The 26,474-nt window shown below is 47.1% G+C and overlaps 2 protein-coding genes across 4 annotated transcripts in view; one reads left to right on the plus strand and one right to left on the minus strand.

Annotated features, from left to right (window-relative positions):
- B3GALNT2 (beta-1,3-N-acetylgalactosaminyltransferase 2) overlaps window positions 1-26,309 on the plus strand; it is a 55,582-nt gene extending 29,273 nt beyond the window's left edge. Inside the window, exons 5-12 of the mRNA XM_028531222.2 lie at window positions 2,415-2,510; window positions 12,015-12,125; window positions 14,804-14,882; window positions 17,759-17,942; window positions 20,476-20,601; window positions 21,079-21,238; window positions 21,785-21,841; window positions 23,627-26,309. Of these exons, the coding sequence (XP_028387023.1) occupies window positions 2,415-2,510; window positions 12,015-12,125; window positions 14,804-14,882; window positions 17,759-17,942; window positions 20,476-20,601; window positions 21,079-21,238; window positions 21,785-21,841; window positions 23,627-23,758 (945 nt within the window). The 3' untranslated portion in view covers window positions 23,759-26,309. The remainder of the gene's footprint in view (window positions 1-2,414; window positions 2,511-12,014; window positions 12,126-14,803; window positions 14,883-17,758; window positions 17,943-20,475; window positions 20,602-21,078; window positions 21,239-21,784; window positions 21,842-23,626) is intronic.
- Window positions 24,948-26,474, minus strand: part of TBCE (tubulin folding cofactor E) — a 60,326-nt gene continuing 58,799 nt past the window's right edge. For all 3 annotated transcript variants that reach the window (XM_028531175.2, XM_036016097.1, XM_036016098.1), the window contains exons 16-17: window positions 25,416-25,507; window positions 24,948-25,245 (exon numbers count right to left, since the gene is read on the minus strand). In XM_028531175.2, coding sequence (XP_028386976.1) covers window positions 25,153-25,245; window positions 25,416-25,507 — 185 coding nt within the window. In that variant the 3' untranslated portion in view covers window positions 24,948-25,152. The remainder of the gene's footprint in view (window positions 25,246-25,415; window positions 25,508-26,474) is intronic.

The following is a 26,474-nucleotide window of genomic DNA, read 5'->3' on the forward strand; positions in this document are numbered from 1 at the left end:
GGCTGAATTTTTGATTTTACATATTGTATTTTTTAGTTCTAGAATTTCCATTTAATACTTTTTTGTAGTTTTTATTTCTCTAAAACTTCCCGTGTTCATTCATTTTGAGCACGTTTTTTTCTGCAGCCTTGACCTTAGTTACAATAATGGCTTTAAAATGCTGGCTACTTGTTCTGATATTTGATATTTGATTTGAGTCATCTTAGGGTCTCTCTTTATTGATTATCATCTTTGCTCGGAATATGGATGACATTTTTTCCCTTTTATATTGAGTGACTTTGGATTCTATCCTAGATAATTGTGAATAATTCATTGTAGGATCTCTGGATCCTACCATAGTCCTTAAAAAGTATTGATTTTTAGGGGGGTATTATTTTAGCAGGCAGTTAAATTAGCTGGACGTAGACTCTGAACTGTCTCCCTTGCAGTGGACTTCAGCTGAAATCTCTGTTCATTTTTTTGGACTTATATGGTCTGCTTGAGTGCTGTTTTGAATGTGTATTTCATGAGTCAGCCACAGATTTGGGCAGAATTTATATGGGGAATTTCAGGCTTGCTCTCTGAGACTCTTTTCTTTCTGGGGTGTTTCTTCTCACTTTTTAGCTGATATATTTTTTCAGCCCCAATTTTTCTTTTGAATATTCTATTTACTTTTTTAGAGGGAGGGAAAGGGAGGGAGAAAAAGAGGGAGAGAAACATTGATGTGCGAGAGAGATATTGATTTGTTTTGCCTCCCACAAGCCCCCCACTGGGGTCCTGGCCAGCAACCAGGCGTGTGCCCTGACTGGGAATCAAACCAGCAACCTTTCTGTTCATAGGCCAGCGCTCAGTCCACTGAGCCATACCAGCCAGGACTGTTTGCCTCTACTTTTTTTTTTCTGATTTCGCAGCCAGAAAGACTTCAGGTTGTTAGTTCAAATTTCTAGTTGCCTTTCAACATGTACCTTTAGACAAATCACCATAAAAAGTGGGGGAAGCATACCCACTGCCTTTCTCTCCTTCCTGGGATTGATTGTCCTCTAGTTTCTGCTGCTTCATTTCACATTCCAGGGCCTTCAGGTTAGTTTTTAAATTTTCCGTCCCAAGTTCAGAGTTGTCTGTAGGACTGGTCCAATGGCACTGGAAGCAGAATTCTGTTCGGGGTTTTTTAGGCATTTTTAAAGCTGTTTTTATATTATTGCTAATATCGATCGTTACCAACAGATGCAATGTTAGTCACCAATAACTATACAAATCAATTTCAGATTAAATTTCTTTTTTGCTATTTGTCCTATTTCTCCTTCCTCTAAAGAATCTGTATGGTTTGCAAATGTGCTTAATGATGTAAATATAAGAGAGAAAACAGGTCCTCGTGGTGACTCCAGCCATTATGATTACAGTGAGAAGAAATTCATTCAGCTGTTCAAGTATAGCAGTTTACATAGTACTGTGGTTAAAAGTTTCACTGATACTGAAATTCATATGGGAAACTGAAATAGCAATACTCTGAATTTCACTGATACGCTTATCTAAAAATTAGGATTTATCTTGAATGTTTTCATCCACTGAACTGTCTTAATACATACAGTGTCTTTTTTAACTATTCATAGTGTTCGAGTTATCAGTGCAGTCATTTGGTTCAGACATACAGCATGTTGATTGTGTTGATTTAACTTACAGTAGCCATATTTTTAGCCAAGGAGGAATGGGCTAAAGGTCCTCAAAGGAGGCCTAATTGAAAGTGGATGCTAACGGGTTCACAGGGAGCCACAGTACAAAAAGTATTTCCAGCACATTGCCAAGAACTGTTAATGGAAAAAATACACATAGTGCACTTGACACCCCCTTGATTCTGAACTTCCACATGGACTGGATAGCTGTGACGGGGACCCCCCTGTGGCAGATCGGTGTGTAGGAGTAGGCATGAGGAGAGGGAAGTGATCTTGCCTAAAACAAACCGGAAGGGGCCTAGGAAAACAGCAGACTCAGGGATCAGTGCTCTTTTATATTCCTTTTTTGTCTTTGTTTTTGTTCTTGTTTTCCTTTTAAGGTTCATTTTGAAGGAGATTCCTGACTATCTTTGTTCCATGTAGATCTGTGTTATTTCAGTTCCTTCTTAACCCTTCAGGGTTAAACCTAGTAAGTTGGCTTAATTTAACAATAGCTCACACTTCCCCTAATGCTCCACATTTCAAGATTTTTTTAAGATTGTATGGATTATTTGTTGTGTTTTAGAACTTCTTGACGGTTTTGGTTATCTGAAATATCTGTATTTAAACCACAGTTCCACTAGAAAACCCAAATGACACCTGAACCATGGTAGACCAGTGTTAGTAACCACGGTGGGGGCCACTGAGACTGAAGATATTTGAAGACTTGTTGAACCTGCGGTGTCCAGCGTGAACTGTTTCTTCTTGTCTCCCCCCCACTTGTAGGAGGCCCTCTTCATCGCTCGCTTTAGTCCCCCGAGCTGCGGCGTGCAGGTGAACAGGCTGTGGTACAAGCCCGTGGAGCAGTTCATCCTACCAGAGGTACGGGGTGGCGAGGAGACTGGAGTACCCAGCAGTCCTTTGTGCACCTGGGGCTGTGCTCAGGGGCTGGCGTTTGATCTTCTGTTGTTCAGGGCAGCTCTCCAGGGTGGCAGCTCCCCAGTAGGCCGATGAGGCCACCTACTGGGATGGACTAAAAGGTTTTGCTTTGCATTCATACTTCCAGGGAGCTTATCATCCCTCCAGGTTTCCAAAGCACTCTGCAAAGCATTGCCTGTTACCGTGGTTTAGTGAGTAGAGCAGAGGGCTGTATGGCCGTGTTAGTGACAAAGGGTAGTGATAGGTATGGGTCATTCACAGAAAGACCAGACACTGAGACCACGTGAGTAAATGCAATAGTTTACTCATCTAAAGACTCGGGGCAGCCCTTGCTGGGTAGCTCCATTGGTTAGAGCTACACCGGAAGTTGCCAGTTCAATTCCTGGTCAGGGCATATACGGGAGTCAGCTAATGAATGCCTAAATAAGTAGAACAACAAATCGATGTTCCTCTCTCTCCCCCTTCCTTTCTCTCTCAAAATCAATAAATAAAATTTTAAGAAAAGAATCAGGGCTGGGGCAGCGCAGACAAGATAATGGCAAAGCGCTGGGCCACATTTCCCAGAGAAGTGAAACTCCTCCAAGTTGTAGGTGTCTAAAAATGTAACCCGCCTGTGGTCCCTCCAGTTCCAGCCTGAAGTGTGTGCTGGGGGCCGCCTCTCCTGCAGTGCCCCGTCAGCCCAGCAGGCAGGCTGCAATGTGGTTGCAGAGCGCTGCACTGCCTGGCACGCACGCAGTGTTCGTCCGTCGGCCTCAGCCTCAGGCTGCCTCAGTCCTGTCCAAGTGCATTCCCGAACTCAGTGCTTTGGAGACACAGTGGGGGCCGGTTTCCCCAGAAACCCCTGTGAGTCACGTTAGGTCAGCTAAAGCTCATCCTGCGACATCAATACAGTTCTGATGTGGAAGCTAGACAGGTGACCAGCCACGCTGGCCAAGCAGGAGCCGTTCTCCTACCACAGTCTTACCGGGCTGTTCACCTTTATGTGATAACAGACTGACACATTCTGTGACACGCCGGGGGTCTCTGGAGTCAAGTACAAGTAGCTGAAACTACATAGGCTCATTCTGTCAGAGACTTTTCCTCTATTCCACCTACATAGGAACTTCCGCTTAAACACGTTTTGAGTGGAAGCCAAACTAAAATACACTTTCTCAGTGTTATTAAAAAAGACTGCAGAGAACATTCTCATACCTCTCTTTTGTATACATAGCTGATAATTATAGGATGAATTGTTGGTTCAAGTTTATACACATTTTGAAGGCCTGTCATTTTTTCCGGAGGGCATGCCATTTGTGTGAGTTTGGATGTGTCAGCATCATGTGAGAATGCCTGTTCTCCTGTGTCCTTTGTAAATTGCACATATGAAATGAACTTTTTTCCTTGTTAAGGGAGGTGTGGACCATTAAAAACATCTCTTTCTTATCATTAAGAATAGCGGTCAACTAAGTGTCTTGGCCAAGTGCTGGATATCAGCTTCAAAGGGATCAGTTCTTTGGTGTGTTTATTCATTTGCGCAGAAAGTACGTATGGAGAACTTGGTGTGTGCCGAGCACTGGGCCGTGTGAGGAGACAGTGTGAAGATCCTGCCCCGAAAGCAGCTGGCGGGGGGGGGAAGAGCTAACTCGGACATTCCACTTAGCTTGCTGTGTGCCGGGCACCGTCAGGAGTGGTTCCTACATTACTGCTTGGGAAGCTTCTTTAGGATTGAAGCGAGTCATCTGTAAGAGTCCTTCCTCTCTACGCAGAATGAGCAGGGACAGAACCTACGACAGCTCAGATTTTGCACAGCTCCCACAGGCTCATCGTGTTGTTCCCAGCAGACCAGGAGCACTGGCGTGGTGTTAGGTGCTGTACAGAATGGCCCGCGGCCTGATGTGGGGTTGAGTCTCACAAAAGACTTAGAGGATTGGTGTGAGTAGGAAAGGGGAAATGATGCTTTGGGAGTAAGTCCGTGAGGGCACAGTGGAGTGCGGGCGCCTGTGGGTGCGGTTGAATCCCTGCTCCACTGCTCGGTGTCTCTGCGACCTGTGCACACCACTTAACTCCCCGTGTCTGCCGCCTCTGTAGACAGAGGTGCTGCCCGATCCAGGTCAGAGGGCTGTTCTAGGGACTGAGCGATTTGATGCATGTAGGACACGTAGAACATGTTGCCCCGTGGTAAGCATTCAGGACACACGTGTGTGCTGTCCTTATTTCTGCTGTGCCCATCCGGATTGGGGGCATCCTGGTCGTCAGGAGCAGAGTTTGCCAGCTGGGGCACGTGCCCCAGGGGGACATTTAGCAGTGTCTGGAGACATGCTCAGTTGTTACAGCTGCGTGAGGAGCGGTGCTAGCATGTGGAGGGTGCGGCCCCGGGCCGCTGCCAAACACCCCACAGTGCACAGGACGGCCCCCATGCGTGGATGGTGCTGAGCTTGGGATACTGTCTTGGAGGGAGGAGTCACAATAGGGACAAAGAGGAAGAAAATAAGCTTTAACACTTTAGGCTAATCACAGCTTTACAGAGTCTCTTCCATTCTTCTAGAAAAAGAATTACAAATTTTGGTAGAAAAACCATTACTTGCCCTTACAGTGTTCTTGTTGTTAGGAAGTGCGTGCTGAGTATCTAAACGTGACGGGTCTCGGTGTCTGCATTTTACTTAAGGGACTGCACAGCAGAAAAGTGTGCGTGTAGACGGAGGTAAAGCAGACGTGAACACATGGTAACAGTCGGTGAATCCAGGCGAGCTTGAATGCCTTGTGATCCTCATTTTGCTTTATGCTTTCAGCTGAATCAACTTTTCATTTTTGATTACTTCTGAGTAATATTTTTTCTTTTAAACACTTGCAGCTATTTAACAGTGGCTATACTGGGATTGGGGGGGGGGCAGGATTGTGGATGATTTTCATTTTCTTCTTTTTGTGTATCCATTTCTAAGTGTTCCATAATAAACATATATTCCTTTTATTTCAAAGAGAAGTAAACGTTTAAAAATTAAGAAATATTCTTTTACACACAGTCCTATTTTTGTTGAAACCATGTTTCATTTACATTTCATGTTAAATTTACATTTCCGCTGCATCAAGGCTAATGAGGCTCATTAGCACAGCACACTGGCAGAGCAGAGCGGTGTGCCTGCCCGTCATGGGCAGAGAGTGACAGGAGGAAGCAGATCTTTACTGCATTTGAGAGGGAGCGAGGGGCTGTGTTCCTTAGGCCGTCCGCACTTGCTGTCGACGGGAATCACGTGCCAGCAGTGTGGCCTGTCAAGTAAGCAAATCTCTTGTAATGTTCTCATCATGCGATTCACTGAAGCCTAGATCTCAGTGGAGGGGCCACGGATTTAAATGGAGACTGCTGTGTGTTTCTCTTAAAATATTTATTTCTCTAATTTCCTGTCCTCCTCCGTAGTGCCGTTGAAACCTGGAACTAATTTCAATAAAAAGACTATTTTCATTCACCTGACTCACTAGAGACAGTATTGTTAGTATTGTGGGTACTTCCACATTTTTTTTTTAACCAAAGTCAGAATTTTTTAGGTGTAGTCATTTCTCCAGTCCACCAGAAATGTTAACAGTTACAGACACAAAGTTACTGTGTGTTCAAGCTATTCTGTTGGGTCAGATAACAAATAAGAAACAGGACACAAACAAATGAACGCCCTGTGAAAGAGGTCGCAGATAGTTTGCTTACGACAGCCGTGATGCGTGAGATAATTCACGAGGTCTCACTTTTCCAACCTGTACCAAGCTGTTCTTCCTGACTTTGGTCTTACGCTCTTAGCAGGGACGCACCATAAACAAGTTGTTTCGCATCTGTAGAGACTCCTAGCGTTACGGTGCCTTCGCATCAGAGAGTAGAAAGTGGGCCTGGGAGCATAGGAACGCAGTGGTGACCGTGACGTGGAGCAGGAACAGGCGTGGGGAGAGGGAGCTGCTCCCTTCCTGGGAACAACACGACTGCATGGGCGTGAGAGTCCCGTGAGTAAACCCGGGTCGTGTGCGGGGCCGGTGAGTGAGGGTGATGACAGGGTACAGGCAGCCCACTGGTGCATCCTGACCCCGTGCAGCAGGGGCCCCTGGGAAAAGCAGGTCACACACCAACTTTCAGTGGAGTGGACAGGGCAGAGAGTTCCCTGTTTGACACCACATTTTCCAGATTTGTAGTCCCAAGGCAAAGCATTTGTATTTGGTCGTTAGAGCTTTACTCTTGATCTGGGTCATTTGAAATGGCAGTCACTGAAGTTCCCAGTGACCTCTGTCCTTCCCCTGGTCGGTCCGTTTTCTCTTGGCTTCTGCAGTGTTCATCCTCTCGGTTCAGCCACATCTGGCTCAGTCCTTCTTTCCGATGTACTTCATTATCTCCGCTTTTGCTTTTTCTCTTAAACATTAATCATTAGGGTTTGATACACAGCCTTCTCTCTTACTCATTCTTTTTAGGTAGTTGCATCCATTACCACCTGTTTACAAACAGGGCTGTTAAATTTACAGCCCAGATTTCTCTCACGAACGCCCCACACTCATCAGCTGCCCACTGAACTTCTCTACCTGAGCGTCCCGTGGGTGTCCTGATGGTGCTGTCGTTCTCGTCTCCTGGGTTTTCAGTCATGGAAAACGGACCTCCTTTTCCTAGGGCACCCAAACCAGAGTCATGGGGTTTATCCTCAGCTCTCATGTCAGAGCAGTCACCAGATTCTGTCAGTTCTTTCTCCTGAACGTATTTGGTATCAGTCCTTCCAAACTGTGACTAGTGAAGTTTTAGAAGAAAGTGAAGTATACCAAGGGCAAGAAGTTGTGGTTGCTCGGGGGAGAGACATGGTAAACCCAAAGCGGCCCCACGCAGCCAGAGGCCGAGGACTTAGCTCTCAAGTCCTGAGCCTGGCCTTCCAGTTAGTTCACTCAGGGATGATCAGGCTTTCACTGAACGATGTTACATGAATTCCCAGATCAGCGTGTAAACTGGAATGGCAGTTCATCTGTCCTTAATGGGCGTTAGCTTATCAGAACAGCAGTTTTCGACCCGTGTGCCACCAGAATGTTTAAAACACGCAATACCTGACGATTTTTGTCAGATCAGCAAAAAATAAATTCTTTTGGTGAGCCACAGAATTTTAGTAATTAGTTAATGTGTGCCATGAACTGAAAAGGGGAGAAAATAACTGTATTAGAGTGGTCTGAAAGTTCATGGCCCCCGTAGCAACATCCTTGTCGCTACGTCAGGCACCTGGGTTTGAACCATGCTCGTTTGGGCGTCGGGTTTGCTGCAAACGTGGGAGGAGGGTGTTTCAGCTCATTGGACAGGGAGGTAGTGACTCGAATGCTCTGCATCTTCCAGTTACCAGGTCTTTCTCCCCTTGTTCATAGCCACGATGCCAACATTTCCTATAGCAGCTAGTTGCGATGCATTGCTTAAGGTACTGGTCTTACTAATTAAGCTTCAGTCTTAGAGGTCTTCCTAGTTATTAGGAACATTTTCATTATGGAAGTAATTATTTCAACTCAGAAGGCAGTCTTTTCTTTTCTTTTTTTTATTGAGCTATAATTTACGTAAAACTGTTTCAGGTGCACAATGTAGTGATTCCAGGTTCCCTCTGGTGGTGGGAAGGCTGTGTGTTGCCGAGCAGAGAAGCGGCACTGTATCGCTCATCCTCAGCCCTGTGAGGGGGTGGTATCATTTTTCAGTTTTAAAGGTTGGGAAAGGATGAGACAAGGCGTGTCCACAGGATCTGCCCTGAGGAGCCCTAGGACTCCACCAGGCACATCAGGCGTGTCCCAGACAATGACCGTTAAGACACGTTAGCTGCTTACAAAGTGACAGGCTGCCTGAGGGACATGGACTCTTTCAGTGTTTTTATCTGTTTCAGAAAAGAAGTTTTATTGCTTAAAAAAAGCTTGCAAACCACTGGTCTTGCTTATTGGACAAATTTGATTTTGTGTTATGTCCTCACAGTGCTTGCTAAATAAGACATTACTGTAAAGTACTTACCTATTAATTTTACTACATGACGTTTTTAGGCCATTAAAACTATATCTTTTATCTCATGCCCTACACCAGAATTAATCATTGATTTTGAATTCAACATTAAGTACACATTTTTCTTAGAGAAACATCAATTTCTGCTGTTAACTTATTTACACATTTATTTTGTGTGCTGCTTATAAGTCAGGCCACTCTGGGTGCTGGGGATGCGGTAGTTGGTAAGCCAGCAAGGTCCCCGCTGTCCAGTGGGACGGTTAGTCTGACAATAGACAGGTAAACAGGAAACAGTGCGAAGTGGCATCTAGAACATCGTACAGGACTTCTGGTCAAGACTGAGGTGTAGGTAGATACGCTTCGCCTCCTCGGCAACCATAGGATGAATTACAACTTGCTCTCAAAGCAACACCTGGAACCATCAGAAAATTGAGCTGCATGGAAGTCTGACATCCGGTGATTTAAAGAAGCCACACTCATCCAGATGGGTAGGAGGGGCGGAGTCATGGAGACAGGGAGAGAAGAGCAGAGAGACGCGGTGTGGCACAGAGAGGCAGTGGCGGAACAGACAGTCCCATGTTCACACGTGGTGGATAAAAATTAGGAGGGATACTTTGAGAGTAAGTAATCCTAGCCTCAGGCCAGACCCCACAGCCCAGGGTTCTAGTACTGGGAAGATAAATCCCCATAACTTCTAGCTGTAAAAACCAGTGGGGGTTGGGATGGCAGAAGAAACTTGCTAGATTTTTAGGAGATTCAACTTAAGGGCCTGCAGGGACTTTAAAGGTACTCAAACCCACCTACTCTGGGACTCACCACCAGGGCATCATCTGGAAGGGCGACCTGGAAGTCTCATCCAGGAAGTGGGTGAAGTGACTGGAAGTGGGGCAAGTGCCAGGCAAACCTCCAGACCAGGCAGCAGCACTGTCCCCTCTTCAAGCCCTCCCCCCACACAGAACCACAAAGCCGTGAATTGGGTTGCCCCGCCCTGGCGATTACCTAAGGCTCCGCCCCACACAATTTACAGGTGCCTTTTCTACAATAGGCCATACTACTAAGACAGTGAGTCAAAGCAGCTCTACCTAAAACACAGAAACAAACACAAGGAGGCTGCCAAATTGAGGAGACAAATAAACATGGCCCAAATGAAAGAACAGAACAAAACCCCAGGAAAAGAACTAAACAAAACGGAGGTAACCAACCTATCAGATGCAGAGTTCAAATCACTGGTGATCAGGATGCTCAAAGGACTTACTGAGTATAGCAACAACATAAAGGAAGAAATGAAGGCTACACTAGTGAAATAAAGAAACATCTGTAGGGAACCATCAGTGGAGGGGAGGAAGCTGGGATTCAAATCAACGATTTGGAACTAAAGGAAGAAATAAGCATTCAACCAGAACAGCAGGAAGAAAAAAGAATTAAAAAAAACAAGGATAGTTAATGGAGCCTCTGGGACATCTCCAAACATACCAACATCCAAATCATAGGGATGCCAGAAGGAGAAGAGAAAGCGCAAGAAATTGAACTTATTTTAAAAAATAATGAAAGAGAATTTTCCTAATTTGGCAAAGGAAATAGACATACAAGTCCAGGAAGCACAGAGTGTCCCAAACAAGTTGAACCCAAAGAGGACCCCACCAAGACACATCATAATTAAAATGTCAAAGGCTAAAGATAAAAAGAGAATCTGAAAAGCAGAGAATTACCTACAAAGGAGTTCCCATAAGACTGTCAGCTGTGTGGTTTGTCAGGCACCTACATACCGAAAGAAACTTTGCAGGCAAGAATGGGTTGGCAAGATGTATTCAAAGTAATGAAAAGCAGGGACCTACGACCTTAATTACTCTATGCAGCAAAGCTATCATTTAGAATGGAAGGGCAGATAAAGTGCTTCCCAGACAAGGTAAAGTTAAAGGAGTTCATCATCACCAGGCCATTATTATATGGAGTGTTAAAAGGGGGTTTGTTTGAGAAAAAGATCAAACTATGGACATTAAAATGGCAACAAATTTGCAACTATCAACAAATGAATCTAAAAAAAGAAACTAAGCAAACAAGCAGAACAAGAACAGAATCACAGAAATGGAGGTCACATGGAGGGTTATCAGCAGGGAGGGGGAAGGGGGAGAATTGGGGGAAAGTTACAGGGATTAAGAAGCATACAGAGTAGGTACAAAATAGACAGGGTGATGTTAAGAATAGTGTAGGAAATGGAGAAGCCAAAGAACTTATATGTATGACCCATGGATATGAACTAAGGGGGGTTGTTGCTGGTGGGAGGGGGTTGCAGTGTGGAGGGGAATAAAAGGGAGGAAAAAATGGGACAACCGTAATAGCATAATCGATAAAATATATTTTAATAGAAAGAAAGGTTGGTGTGCCGGAGAGAGATTGGGCACTGGCTGCCCCCGTTGCCTCTGTGGGGGAAGCTTCCCTCAGGACAGGTGTGAGTTCACCTGAGCAGAGCTGAAGAGCCGGCGGGGGGCAGATCCTGCAAATGGAAACCACAGGGAAATCAGAAGACAGAATTGAAACGTATATGAAACCTTGCGGGAGGGGGGACCATAACTTCCTAAACTCAGAATTTAATAGTAATAATCACACAGGAAAAGCTTGTCAGATTAAACAAGATAAAACTATGGAACTTTGAATTTAAAAACAAACTAAATGGCACATAATTCTGAAGAATATTTTTAGCATATAAAATATATACAAGATTGTCTATTAAAAGCTCACACAGATTAATGAGGAAAATATAAAATTCAGTAGCTAAATGGCAAAGAAGCATGACAAAGCAGTGCCCAGAAAAGATTGTGTCATTCACATACATCACTGGGACTCCAAAGGAACACAATTAAATAGGGAATTGCTTTTTTAATGTAACAAGTCAGTGTAAACTTCTTTTCTTTTACTAATACTCCATACTGGGAAGAGTACAATGCAACTGGCATTTTCATAAATTGCTAATGACCTTTTGAATTAATGTAATTTGCTTTTGAAAAGCAGTTTGACACTTTGTGCAAAAAATCATATAAAAGACTACATCTATTTCTTATCCCAGTAATTTCACTTCTGGAAATTTATTTTAAATAAGTTATTGGGGGGAAATAAACCTGAACACCAATACATGGCTCACATGATTTTAGTAGACCCTTGGAAGCACCCAGCGTCTGACGGTGGGGCACTGTTTGAATCACAGACCGAAAGGAAGGGCTGTGACCGCTCCAGTAGCTTGAGGCAGTGCCTTGACTTAGGGGGAGATGAGCAGCGTGTGAAGAGTTGTCTGCATGTGCTTTTTAATTGTTCTTTAGATGCATATTTGAAAAACTAGACTCAAGGGTATACACCAGAATGTTTAACGTGGTACGTTAGTTGTGGGATAAACATTTTAACCTGTGTGTCTTCAGAAAAAATATGTTTCCTTTAAAATTTACTCAGAACCAAAAATGACAGCAATAATGAAATGACTCATTTTGTATCTTTCAAAAAAGAGCTTCGAAGGCACGATCGTGTGGGAGAGCCAGGACCCCCAGGGCCTCGCGTCGAGGAACCTCCACACGGTGACCGTAAATGACGGAGGGGGCGTTCTCAGGGTCCTCACAGTAAGTCCCTCTCGTTTGTTTTACGGTGGTGTGGCAGGCTTCAGCATTTCCCGTGCAGAAGTGTTTTTCCGTTTGTTTTCACACAGCCCAGACAGTGAGGAGTGGTCTCGTGTGTTTCAGGACACGTAGTAACAAACGCGTCATCACCGTAGTAAAGATTAAACCCCACATGTTCTGTGACTTTGTAAATACAGGGTGGGCAAAAGTAGGTTTACAGTTGTGAGTGCATGCAATACAGAATTTATCCTTGTGTTATTTATTAATTATTGTATTATTTTCCAATTGCACAACTGTAAACCTACTTTCCCCACCTGTATAGTTTTGCCTTCAGATCACAGCATTTGAAGAAGAGTGACATTTTATTTCTCAATAGTATTTAACATCAAGAACACTTGTTTGCCTAATAAAATCCAGAATGTCCGCTGTCTCGCCTGGATGCAGGATGCTGGTTACAGTGCTGCAGAGGAACCTGGCAGAGGGCAGGGAGACCCAGGAGGGGCGGTCTGTGTCTGGTGGGGTGGGGCGGGGCAGGGCCAGGCCACTGCCCTGGCTGGATGCCTGTGCCGGTGGCCAGAGCTACTTCATGCCCAGGACATATTTTTTTTTAAATACTATTGATGAAAGTATTGGAAATAAGATTGAGTTTTCCCTTCCATTTATATTGCTGGAATCTCTGTCTCATATTTTTCATTTACGCAAACTTGCTTCAAATTTAAAACAGCTTGACAGGTAAATTTCTGAGAGTAAGCGAATGTAGAATGATAAAGAACATGTATAACAGTATTGATGACTGAGCAAGAAAGTGTAATTTGGGTTGTAATATCCGTGCTTTAATGAAAATTCCTTAAACAGCAGGCGTGGGGGGAAGGAGGCGGAGACAAGCGTAAAAGGAAGAAGTCCAGTTGGGTGGCGTTTGTGGTGCAGACAGTCTTCTGTGCCCCCCGATACTCCCGTGTGATGATTAGGAAAGCCCTTGCACTTCAGTTCGCAGATCAGTACATTTTCATTAAATATTAACCTTATTCATGTGGATTAATTCCCGACTCTGAAGTGCATACCATACGTCCTGTTGCTGCCCATTCAGAAAACACGCACTGCACACGGCTTGTGAGCCAGGCGCCACGGCGGTGGGGTGGGGGCCTTGCGGGCCCCCAGCAGAGCTGCGCCCCCCCCCCCCCATGGAAGAAGGACGCTCCGCAGGGGCCACAAATCCTGTGTCATCGCAGCCCTAGCCTGGTGGGCCATGGTCAGGGTTCCATCCAGGATTATGAAAAGTCCTTTGTATTAAGATGGAATGTTTCATGGAGTTTAATTACCTTTTCTTTCTTATTTTCAAGTCAAGTATCTGTCATATCTTGCCTCCTTTTCTATTTATGAAACTTAAAAATGTCCAAAATGTGCCAGGATGCTGTAGTAGTGAGCTGTTTACACAAAAGGAAATCAGATTACATCTGAGTCGAGAACTAGGTTCAGGTGTACAGACTCAAGTGATCTACCTTGGGGGTGAGTGTCGTTGTGGAGCTGCAGGCAGCTCAGCGTAGGTAAACAGAGTCCGGGAACTTGGTAGCCAGCTCTACCCGTGTGCCAACGCGCATTCCCCTCATAAACACACAGAGCTGTACGTTCTCCTAGTCTCGTCTTGCTCCCTTGCCAGCAAGTGGTAATATCAAAAAAATTTTAAAAACCAAAACAAAAGCCAAGTTGTGACTTTTTAGATAGAAGTTAATAAACAGGAAATACTATCAAGTTCTAAATAAGCCAAAACAATGTAGTGTATACAATAAACAAACAAAGAGCATACAGCCTTTTATGGAAGTGCATAGCTGGAATCTATAGCATTCGTGTGCTCTTTCGTCCACATTCAGCTACAAACCGTGTTTTATATTAAATGACAAGTTACGACAGTCACGTCAGGACACTCTCTCTAACAGCTGTAGAACACTGCTTTGTCCAGTACAGCGCCACTGAAAGATCCCCTCCTCCAGAGAGGAGGAGCCGGGCAGTAGTCCCCGACAGGTGAGTGTGCGGAAGAGGTGTTGTGAGCGCGCTGTGGCAGCTGGAGGCCCCTTGGTCCCTGTGGGGGGGTGTGCCGTGGCTGCACCACACACAGCAGCATCACCGCACTCTGAGCAAGGGCATCGAGTGAATCCCTCCTAGTGACAGAGCCTCCACGCTGAGTGGCAGCCGGACCACAGCGGCTGTCATGTCGGAGTCTGCGCACCTCACCAGCGTCAGCGGCCGGCCGTGTGGAGAGGCCCTTTTCTTTGCACAGCGACCTGGCTTCAGGCTGTGCCTGGATGTGTTCAGACTCATGGGAGTGTTCAATCTCCAAGAAATGAAAAATGGTCATCTTTTTTGAGTGATGAGGTTACAGTGCAAAATAAAATTGGATTTGTACTGTTATGGTAGCAAGCTCTAGAATATCTGATTGTGTAAGTTGGGCTTCTGACCACTGTGTGGACCCCTGCACACCCCTGATGTGTGATTTGTAATTAGGTGACAGAACGGGGTGGCGCAGGCCCAGTGTGCTCACAGCGTGGGTGGATCTCACTGCTGTGCATCCACGTTATGAATTCTGCCTGTCACTTTTAAGTGTAAGAAGTGTGTGTGTGTGTGTGTGTGTGTGTGAGAGAGAGAGAGATGAAAACACCCAGCACTTGCAATCTTGTCTTTTTCAGGCTGCAGAGGGTGCATTGCCTCACGGATTCATGGAAGGTGTGGAGGGAGTTGCAGGTGGTTTTATTTATACTATTCAAGGTAAGTTGGCTGGTTGAAAGTTGAAAAGCTGAATCTCATGTACTTAGTCTTACTTTATACTTGGGCATAAACGGTGATCTATTTTTTTGTTATTAAAAAAATAGCTTTATTGGTGTATCATTCACAACCACAGAATTTATCCTCAAAGTGTTCATTCAGGGCGGTTAGCGTGCTGAGTTCTGCACCCGCCTGCGCTGACTCCAGATCACCTCCAGCACCCTGGGAAGGGCCCGGCCCGTCAGCCGTCGTCCTCATTCTGCCTCCCTCCAGCCCCAGCCACCACACACCTGCTCACAGACCTTAAATCCACCGACTCATTTCTGGAAGCTTTGTTTTATTGATCTCCATGTCTGTCTCTGCCCCGCAACTACAGTCTGGGCTATGTTGCCGTGTAGTAATATTTGAAATCAGGAAGCATGGGTCCTCCGGCCCTGTTCTTTTTCCAGGTTGTTTAGGCTATTCGGGCTCCCTTGCATTTCCATATGAATTTTAGGATCAGCTTGTCAACTTCTGCAAAAACGCCAGTTGGGATTTTGAAAGGGGTTGTATTCAGTGTGTTGATACATCATTTTAGGGGAGTGTTGACGTCATAACATTAAGTATCTGATCCATGAACATGGGGTGTCTTTCCATTTATTTAGGTCTCATTCAGTTCTTTCAGTTATGCTTTGTGATTTTCAGAGTACCAGTCGTGCACTTCTTCTGTTAAATGTATTCTTAAATGCTAATTTTTGATGCTATCATAAGTAGAATTTTTAAAAATTTTACTTCCTGATTGTAATGTATGCAGTTGATTTTTATACATCAATTTTGTATGCTGCAACGTTGCTGCAACGTTATTCATTTATTAGTAATTGTAGGGTGCCTTAGGAAAATGCTTTTCAAAACAAGAGTGAAATAACTCAGGTTTTAAGCTAAAGGAATTAAAATGAATTGATTATCTTCTCATGTATTGAATATATCCTGAAATCAGAGTAGAAAATTTTGTTTAATCTGAGGATCAAAGGGCCATTCAATAGACTCACATGGCACACAAATTCTTAAATTCTGTGGGGCATCAGCCCTATCATGAGGTAAGGCCTCAGAGGTAAAATCTTCAGGGCTGGAGCTCTGGTGTTTGTGTTTAAACAGGCTCCCTAGATGGGTCTCTGACACCTCCAGACCCTGAGAGGTTGTAAACCACCATAGGATTCTTTTAAACAACACCTAGACAGATCACCAGAATTTAAACACACACCAATGCATTACTTCATCCACACATCTTTCAGATAGATGCAGTATAGAACAGAATGTGGGATTTGTTCATTGAAAAGGCCTGTATTTAATTTCTTCACTCATCTTGTCACCATTTTCTGTAGCTGCAGTTTTACAACGTTTTCACTGTAAGCGTTACATTATATGTATTCACCCTTACTTTTGAATTGAGGTCAAGGATATTTCAGTAGCACATAAGAGGTGAAAAGACCCCAAGGTTATTTAGGCTTGTGTTTCTTAAGAGGTAGTCAGAGGTGGAGGGAGGCACATGTTAAAAATGCAGATTGGGCCCTGGCCTAGTAGCTCAGTTGATTAGAGTGCCTTCCCAATACACCAGGGTTGAGGGTTCGATCTCCAGACCCTAGAAGCAATCAGTGAGTGCATAAATATGTGGAACAAGAAATCAGTGTTTCTCTTGCCCTTCCTCTATCTATAATCAGTACTTTTTTTTTTTAATTAAAAAAAAATGCAGATTGCTGGGTCCCACCCCAGACCTGCAGTATCTTTGGGCTCGAGGCCTGGAGATGTGCCTTTCTGAAAGCATTCGTGAAAACCTGCCCTCCTTGTAGGGGCGAGAAAACTGAGGCCCAGAGACTCGTACTTGCTCCGCGCCTCACAGAGCGGTGGGGACGGAGGTCAGCTGTGCAGGTTTTTGGACTCTCGTCCCGGTCTCTCTGTTCGCAGCCACAGGGTGGAGCGCTGCATTGCTTTCTGGCTTCCTTTCCCCGCCCCTCGGCCACTCCCTTTCTTGTTTTCAGAAATTTTCTCTTAATTTGAAACATTTGAGAAAATCCTGCCCTAGTGCTGCCTTAGTTACGACCACAGGATCTGAAGACAGTCCCTGCACATGTGTGGCAGATAGTCTCTTAGCTTGTGAGGTGGTAAATGGTGTTTTAAGCACTTTAGTAGCCATGTTTATTATGAAATATTATAAATACACCAAAAATAGGGATTGCTGTATTGCTCAGAATTAGCAGTGCTTACCTTTTGTCATTGTTGCTTTTTCAAAGCCAGCAAGGGTTACAGGTGCAGCCGCGCCCTTCCTGTTGTCCCCACCCGCCCCATCTTCCTTCTCTGCTGTCCGCTGCAGTGCACACGCACTGTGTCTTCCAAGTCCTGCTTTGCTGAGAACATTTTATAATGACATATGTGCTATCCTACTGCGCGTGTCAGTTAGCCACACGTTTTTCTCGCTCAGCGGTGTTTCTTAACTCCCTTCCCCTTCACACGCGAGACCAGGTCACAGTTTAAACTGCAGCGCTGCACTGCGTGCACACACCAGCTTAGCCGTTCTCCTGCGAGTGGGCTCTTAGGTGGGTTCCGCTTGCTCACTGTTGGAAGCAGTGCTGCAACCAGTGTCCTTGTGGTCACGTAAACTGACGTCCCCAGTGGACTGATGAGTCGTACAGCGTGCATATCCTCAGCCTGTCCAGGTCCTGCTGGACGGCCCCGCACAGCAAGGGTGACCGTTTATCCCGGTAGTTCCCGTTTCCCCACCTCCAGGTGCCTGCCGGCCGTATTCCTGTCAGCTGACCTTGGGATCAGAGTTCTAGCGGGCGCGAGTTCTGGGTGCTCTGTTGGCAAATGGCATTTTTCTCCAGCTCTCGACTTCTCCTTTTTAGAAGGCGATGCTCTCTTACAAAACCTTCATTCTCGCCCTCAAAGACGTGTGGACCACACACGCGGCCTCCACGAGGAAGACGCCTTGCTCAAGGAGGAGAGCAGCGTCCACGATGACATTATCTTTGTGGATGTTGTCGACACGTACCGCAACGTCCCCGCAAAGCTGTTGAACTTCTACAAGTGGTAGGTGGTAAAGCTGCTGAGTAGATCGGGTTTGTTTTAGTGTTCTTTGGATGGAGAAACAATTTATCAAACCATCAAGCCACTGAGATTTTCAGGGAACAAACTCACCTAAGACCCTGAACGCCTGAGTTGCGGTCTCGTGTGTCCTGGTTCTCTGTGAGGACAGGCCTGGCACACGCCGCGCGCTCCTTCCTTAGATCGGCAGAGCCGTCGCGAAGGTGGTAGGGACCACCGGAACAGGCGGGCAGACGTCGCTCTCACTTGGAGTCGTTGCCATGGTTGGCTCCGGGCAGCCTTAGATGGAAGGCAGTGAGTGTGAGAGGGGCCCGTTTTCATGCCTGCCCTCCACCGTCCCCAGTTATATATAGCCGTGGCACCCAGGTCAGTGGTCCGAATTCTGTTCAGCCAAGGATCCACATTATAGTTCTGTTCCCTACTTACCCATTGAAAAGTTACTTGCCCTAACTCCTAAACGTTTATGTAAAATGAAATTCACCAACCCTCAGAGTCTGTCATATTTATAACTTCCAGAGCCTCCAGTATTTCTTGGGTCTTAGTTGCAATTCCTGCCTTTATAATAATAATAGCAACAATAATAGTCATGGCCGTACCACCCTGAACTCGCCCAACCTCGTGTGATCTTGGAAGCTGAGCAGGGTCGGCCCGGTTCGTACTGGGATGGGAGACCGGTGGTCGTAACTGTTGGGCATACGGGTGTAGGTGCCGAGCTGCTCTCGGGTCCCGGGGTTTGCTGTGGAGCCCCTGGTGGTGTCCACCCTGACGCAGGACTGAAACCTTCTAACTGCGTCTCTGTCTAGACTGGATCTATAATGTGTATCCACATCCTAGTCTTTTTGTATTTTATTTAATTTGTATTTTATTACACTACTTTTAGTCCCCTTATACCCCCTCCCCCCTAGAAATCACCACTGTTGTCCATGCCCATGAGTGTTTTTTTCCATTTTGGCCAGTCCCTCCCCCACAGTCGCCCCCACCAGCGGTCCGCCTGCTCCCTGTGAGTCCGTCCCCATTTTCCTTGTTAGGTCAGTGTGGTCATTAGGTTCCACATACAAGTGAGATTAGCATGTTCTCCACGTCCATCCGTGCCGCTGCAAAGGGTAAAATTTTCCCTTTTTACTGCTGACTAGTCCTCCATTGTGTAAATGTCCTGTCTTTCCCTTCAAAACTTCATCAGGGAGCATGTTTCTTGGGGCGCCCCCCTCTGTCCCTTCTCTGGGTCCTGAGCAGGGTGGGGAACGATCAGTCACTCTGAGGACAGGGCCCCCCGGTCCTGAGGGGCCGACGGTCTGGTCAGGTGTGGAACATGATGTTTCACAGCTGGGGCAAGTCGATACAATTTTGGAGCCATCCCGTGGGCAGAGGACAGGTACAAACACAACTCGGAAGTTTGGGTGTGTCTAGAATACGGGGTTGAGTTTGGGCCTTCCTGCAGCTCAGGGCCACCAGTGGGCATGCGTAGTGGGCGTTCCTTCCTGCTGTAGGTGGGGCCGAGGCAGGCGTGTGAAGAGGTACAGAGTGGGAGTGGAGGTCCAGGGAATGGGAAATCAGTGCGGTGGAGTTCTAGCACTTTCCGTAGGGGCAGACTCCCAGTTGTGGAAGTTCAAGTTAGCTAAATACTACCTTCAATTTAAGTTTTATTCCCCGCCCCCTCACACACGTCTCTGAGACCTTGGCCTCTCCCTTCGGTGTCTGTTGCTACTGCTTTGGGCCATCGTCTCTGCCTGGGTGACTGCAGGGACCTCCTAACAGCTGCGCTCTGGGACCCGCCTCCCCAGAGCCCGCTCTGCCTGTCTGCCCTGCACTCGGTAAACGAAGGCTCATTATTCAGTCATCTTTACTCAGCCGAATCACCACTGACCTCATGAGCAAATAACTATTATGTGTGCTTCATGCTGGCATTATGAAATGGAGATGTTTTGTTTCCAGTTGCCGTTATGGGCACTTTTTATGTTTACATAAATTAAATCACCCTCCTGTGCCTCCCAAAAAGGTCATTGATAACAGTTTAATTGCTGCAAATCGTTTCCAAGGGAAATGTGTACTAGTGTTGCAACTCATTTTTTTAATCATAAAATGTAACGCGGATGGTGGCGTATCGTGGCTGCTTGCCCGACAGTGTTCTGTGAGGGACCAGGCCTGACGCCGGCCCCTCATCCTGGGCCTCTCACTGAAAACACAAGGGTCCGACGTTCAGCAGATTCGGGGCCCAACCTGAGCAATGTCTGCGAAGCATTTGTTTGATCATAGGGTCTGAGGAAGCCAGAGGCTTTCGTGCCACGTTCTCTTTCCTTTGTGCCTTTCCACGTCGGCGTGTTCACCTGTGTTTGGCTGTGTGGTGACCGCCAGGTGAGGCTGTGGTTGGTGGCAGCGGCGCTCTGGTAAGGCAGAGAAACTGAGAAAGTGTGCAGGATGGAGGGACAGTTTTCCGTAAAGCGTTAGCAGGGAGGCCGAGCTGGCATTGCCTCGTCCCCTCGGCGGGCACGCTGACCTGCGCGCCCCTGTCTGCCGACAGGACCGTGGAGTCGACCAGCTTCGACCTGCTGCTGAAGACCGATGACGACTGCTACGTGGACCTGGAGGCCGTGTTCAGCAGGATCGCCCGCGAGCACCTGGACCGGCCCAACTTCTGGTGGGGGAAGTAAGTTCGGCGTCGTTATTGGCACTCGTGTGGCTGGGCACCAGCAACTAATTATGATGAAATATACTTCATTTTTAATGTGGAAAATGTGGTTGAGATAGGAAATTTCCCAGTTAGGCCCGTGGGTTACTCTATTTTATTAATCTGCGATCAGTGGGAAGAAAACTTTATGGAAAACCTCAAGTTAATGTAATGAAGGCGGGAAAGTGGTTTGGCCTCGCCCTCATGCCCTCGAAGCGGGCGGCACTCAGAGAACAGCCACTGCAGTCGTGTGTCAGCGTAAGCGTGCGACACTCTGAAACTGCGTTCTTCAGGAGTGCGTAAGGGTCAGTGAGTTTTCCAGCATATATATGCAAGGTGATCTGGCACCTTCCATTCTCATCCTTCTTTCCTCGCCACTGTTCCTTTGTGGTGATACTACAGTCGGTAGGACACGTGTCGGGCCACACAAAGACGCCGGCTTGTCTCGAACCTCAGTTTCAGGTGGAACTGGGCGGTGGACCGGACGGGGAAGTGGCAGGAGCTGGAGTACCCCAGCCCCGCGTACCCTGCCTTCGCATGCGGCTCGGGCTACGTGGTGTCCAGGGACATCGTCCACTGGCTGGCCAGCAACGCGGGGCGGCTGAAGACCTATCAGGTAGGTAGTTCAGAATCTCTGACCTGAGCAGTCACCCATCAAACCAAGCTCCCCCCACCCAGAGCCCCACCCCTGGAAGCAGGGCCGGCTGCCTTGGAGGAAGAGCCTTTTATTGTCTGTACAGGAACCGCTCTTCCTCAAACTTGGCTCTATACTCTATTCCTAAACCTTTTGGGGCCTACTTACTGTAGTCCCAGCCTATGTTTACTAGTCCCCTGGAGGGGTGTAAAATTGGTATTTAGAAGAAGGAAGATGATAAGCAAGTGCTTTCTCCCTTGGCGATACTAATGTCGGCGAACAGCTCTGCCAGGTCTTGTCCCATTAGTGCTGGAGCCCTTGGGTCCATGTGGCGAGAGGGCTGGCCCTGGTTGTGGGCTGCGTGGTCTCATGCTAACAGCTGCCGGCGTTTGCTCTGTGTAGTGATGTTAGTACAGGCCTGGATTTCGTATTATATAGATAGCAAAACAGAGAGGCAAAAAAAGGTTTATTATCGAAGTGGGGGAAGCAGCTGAACTTGTGCATCTTGCCCTCCTGCTGCCGGTCCAGGGTGAAGATGTGAGCATGGGCATCTGGATGGCGGCCATAGGACCCACGCGGTACCAGGTACGCGGGCCCAAGTGAGGCTGGCGGGGGGCCAGGGAAGGGAGGCCTCTGGATCACACCTCGGAGCCGTGCTCTTGGTTGTAATTCACAACACTCCACCTGGGTTCCCATGCAATACTTTTCTCAGTGGAAACCACAAGGAAATGTTTTGAATGGAAGTTCCCCAGCCCACAAAAATAGGTTTTTATCAGAAATTCTTTGCAGCTTTAAAACTTGAAGAATCCGCTGACACCTGTTTCCAATAGTGGGTGGTCTGACTGATGCAAATGAAACATTGGCTAAGATGAGCTAAGGCGTCTGGTAAAACACACTGATCACCGAGCCAGAAAAACAGGAACCGAACCCGCATGGGCCAGATGTGGGAAACAGAGCCCCAGAAAGCAAGCACAAAGCTGGTCTTTACTGCAAAGGTTTCATTTGAAACCTGGATTCTTGCAGCTTCCACTTTGGCCAAAGAAGGTGCAGGGGACAGAGGAGCCCTGGGTAGCACCGGGGGCCCAGAGCAGTACACCCCACCTTGGGGAGGCGGAAATAAACCCAGTCCGCTCAGCCAGCTTCGCTGATCCCATTTCTCTGTTGAGTTTTAGCCCCATCTCTGGTTTATTTCACAGTGACCCTAACGATTCTCCTCCTTGAGGGTGCTGGTACCCGTGTCTGCGGGTCTGACTGCAGACGGTGGTGCTGTGGCGCTTGTTTCCTGATGTGTTGAGAGGCTTTTCTGCTGTGACCTCGTGTTCCTTGGGGACTTGGGTTTGACTCTGAAACGCACCCTACAGAGGATGTCTGTCTTTGCTGACATGCCTAAGGGCCCCAGTTTCTGATGTGGGACTTGTGGGCCTCCCCCCGGATACCCACCCAAGTGCAGGCCCCAGTTCCTGATGCTCGGGGGAGACCCTTTCTCCCACCCGCCCAGGGCCAGGGGTGAGACACCCAGGCCTCCTGATGCAGTGTTGTTTCCCTGCCACCCCCAGGTTCTGGCCCCTCAGGCGTCCTGGCTGGCTGTGACTCCGGTCAGGTCAGTCGGTCTCCTGGCCCTGGAGAGTCTCCAGGCCTTTGAACCCAGCAGAGCCTTCAAGGCCCAGGACAATGCCAGCACCTTTCCCTGCCCCTTCAGGGCCAAGTCAGCCCCGCTTTGAAGATGTGCAGGGCTGCAGCCAGCATTGGCGCGTGCTGTGCTCGAGTGGGTGGCTCTGGGTCTGTATTCCGCTCTAATGCTGGGAAGAGGCGAGTCTCTACAGCTGGAAGTAGGCTGGTGGGCCCCCTTGAATCCCTTCCCACTCAGCACTACTCACCTACGTGAACTTCCCCGTGACCTTGAGCAAGGTCTGCTTAGTTCCAGGTTCTCACTGGTAAAGGGGAAGCAGTTTCTTCTGCACAGGGTTATTGAGAGGATTAAATCAGGTAACATTTATGAAGCATTGGGTGTGATCCCTGGCACACTAGCATTCCCTCAGAAAGCTGCCGTGACCCGTGCCACTGAGCAGCCCCAGCTCTCTCGTGGCCAGTGTGGAACTTCCCACCCCTGGATGCCAGACCTCACCTTCCCAGCAGGCCCTCTGCTGACCGTCAGTGCACACGCCACACTGTTTCTATATCCCTTGGCTGCAGGGCCACCCCACGGGGTGCTTTCCCACACCCCCCACACATACCGAATAGGTCACATAGTGCATTGTCTTGGCAACGGTTCCAGCCTCACTGGGGTGGGTAAGCGGCCTGTGCACGAGCTGCCCTCTGCAGACAGCAGCTGCCGGCACAGCGCCCCATCAGCCTTTCTTGCCTCCCCAGGACAGCCTGTGGCTGTGTGAGAAGACCTGTGAGACGGGAATGCTGTCTTCCCCTCAGTACTCTGCCCGGGAGCTCACGGACCTCTGGAGGCTGAAGGAACTGTGTGGTGACCCTTGCCAGTGTGAGGCGTGATGATGATGGTTCTTTGGCGCAGTGTTTAAAGATCAGGGCAGGCAAGTGGTAATCTGCATGTGAATCCGGGAAAAGTGGCAGTTCAGCAGTGATCACGTGGTCTCTCCGGAGGGCTCTGGGCTGGGACCCCCGTAACCAACGTGGTCGTTCTGAATGTTTGCACAAGGTTCCCCTTGAAAGTCAACCCTGACATGTAGCGTAAGAAAAATTTTATGTATTGAAAGGTTTGAAAAACACCAAAATCTTTATAAAAGAAAAAAAGTATTTCTAAATCCTGATACATCATTTCCATTTAGAATTCATTACCTATCATTTTTGGTTCAAACTTGGCTTGTTCAGAAATCTTTAGTAATTGAGAGTTGGGATTTCCGCCTGCATTGCAGAACAGCTTTGTGTAGCATAATAAGGATGAACACAGGCCAAAACCAAATCTCAGAAATGCTGCGATCGTGTGACTGGCTGCCACCCACGCACAGTGGTCACTAATACCAAAGTCTGGGGTCTCTGGAAGTAATGTCATTTCCTGTGGGTGTCTGAATGAAGTGGGCAACTTAAACTTGGAAAAGAACCAATTTAGTTCTCAGTTCTGGACCTTGGTTTAAAAGCTCACTTATTATGTAGTGGATTAATGCACGTTTTCTTTTGCCATTTCACATAAATCCTGAAAAGTCACACCTTAGGACTCCTATTAAAAAATGCTAAATTTTTGTGAATATAAATAAAGGCAAATATCTCTCAGGGTTTCGGTGCCATAGGGAGGGATGTTTCTGAATAGTTGGCACTTGGAAAGACTTTCGTCCCCCTGTCATTGCCTAACGTTTAGCTGCACCGAGAGAACCTCGATAGGGCTGGTCGGCCTCAGCGACGACTGCAGGTGCAGGTGTGGCTGGAGGGGAGGCGTGTGAGTAGGTTTTGTAAGTGCTGTAAGCACGGTGCAGTCGAGGAGAGAGATCACAGCGTGTGTGCCATGCGTAATGGGGGACGTGTCTCCTTAAATGGCCAACCAGTCATTTTAGTCACCTTTTAAACTAGTGGTGTCAATAGAGAGTCCCATGAAGCTGGGCGAGTGAGAGACATTACCTGTGTTCAGGTTGTAGTGGACTAGCCGGGTTCTGTTTAATACTGAGATGGCCACATAATGAAATGCAGTCATGAACTAGAAATGTGAAATAAAGTCAGAAAATCGGTAGTAGGTACAAAGCCTTTATTGTTGCTATTATATACAAGCCTAGAAGTGGTTTCTTTCTAATGAAAAGTACCACCTTTTCTGTATGTAGGGCAAGTTACAGAACCTTTTTTGTGTGTGTGGCAGCAGAGCTGTCTAACACAGCATTCATTTCCAGGGAACCCCAGGCCCGGTGACAGTGTGGTGTCTGAGCTTCACCAGTTGGCCGTCACCATCGCACCAACAGACAGTCTCCACTTTCCACAGAGTAAAACTGTAATGACTGTTGGTCATTTTCTAGCTCAATCTCTCTGCCCGGCATCTAAAACAGAACACAGAGTCGAGGGCAACTGAGACAGAGGCGACAGAGCATGTTCTGTGCCCACCCCAGAACGTGTGGCCCCCATTCAGAGTCCGCTCTGTAGAGACATAGGTTAACAGTGCAGCGTGCTGTGGGGGCTAAGCTTGACCATGTCTTGCTGGGCAACTTACTTTGGGACTCTCGTAGGACAGCAGGAGGTCTGACACGGGAACTCTGAGGAGGCGTGACAGCAGTCCTTTCACCTTCTGAATTGTCATGGAGTCTGTCAGAGAAAAGAAAAACTACCAGTTCTCTCAAACGACAGTTTCCTGTCAAACTAGCTCAGAGTACGAGGCCACAGTCACAGTGACGGCTGAAACTGTCACTTGAGTGCCCATCCCCGAGTAAGCGAGTGGGCAGAGGCACAGCGACCGCGTGGACCACGGCTGCACAGCACTCACTCGAGTCCCTGGGGAGGCGGAGCCAGGTTTGACCTAAGTGCCCTTTGACCGTGAGTTTTCATACCATTTCAGTGGTGGTCGATACTTCCTCCTCCTCGACCCTAATAAACCTGAAATCATAGTCTCTGCCCAGAGGAATAAATGTGAATAAAATCATTAACTTCACTTTTTAAATCTTTGTGATTACTTAGGACTAAACTAAAAGACCACTGAGTGGGGCTCTCGAGTCCTTTGGCCTTAGTTGCTCCTCGTCAAGTACGGGGTAAACTGCATGGTCCACCAGGTCCCTTCCAGTGCAACCAGCCGGCAGTTACCGCAGCGTGCCGCTGTGTTTGACACGCGTGCTGGTGACCCTTGGCGTGGGAATGTAACTTCATGAGGAAATGCTTCGGTCTGCTTGGGAAACACTATTGAGCTTTTCTCCAAAGATGAGCTGTGGTAAATACTGGCTATTTTGATTATGAGAAATATAGTTTCTTTGAAGCTTTAGTGGGAGGTACAGCAATAGTGTGGTGTTCCTACAAATATCACAGAGTCGAGTATTTTTCTATCAAAGATCATTTTGTAAAAGCTGTCTGTTTTTATGCAATTTGTGATAATAAATGTTCTTTATTTTAGAAGAAAATGCCTTAAATTTATGTGTTGGATAGAAAATAGACATTTATTATTTTAATTAGCATAATTTCCTCAGATAATCTTGTCCTTTAAAAAACTCTAGGCAGACTGGGTTCAGAGGGCGGCTGGCGAGGGGTTAACTCATGCACAGCCACGAAAGGACACCTCCTAAGC

Source organism: Phyllostomus discolor, chromosome 15 (genome assembly GCF_004126475.2).
Source record: "Phyllostomus discolor isolate MPI-MPIP mPhyDis1 chromosome 15, mPhyDis1.pri.v3, whole genome shotgun sequence".
NCBI classification, from domain to species: Eukaryota; Metazoa; Chordata; class Mammalia; order Chiroptera; family Phyllostomidae; genus Phyllostomus; species Phyllostomus discolor.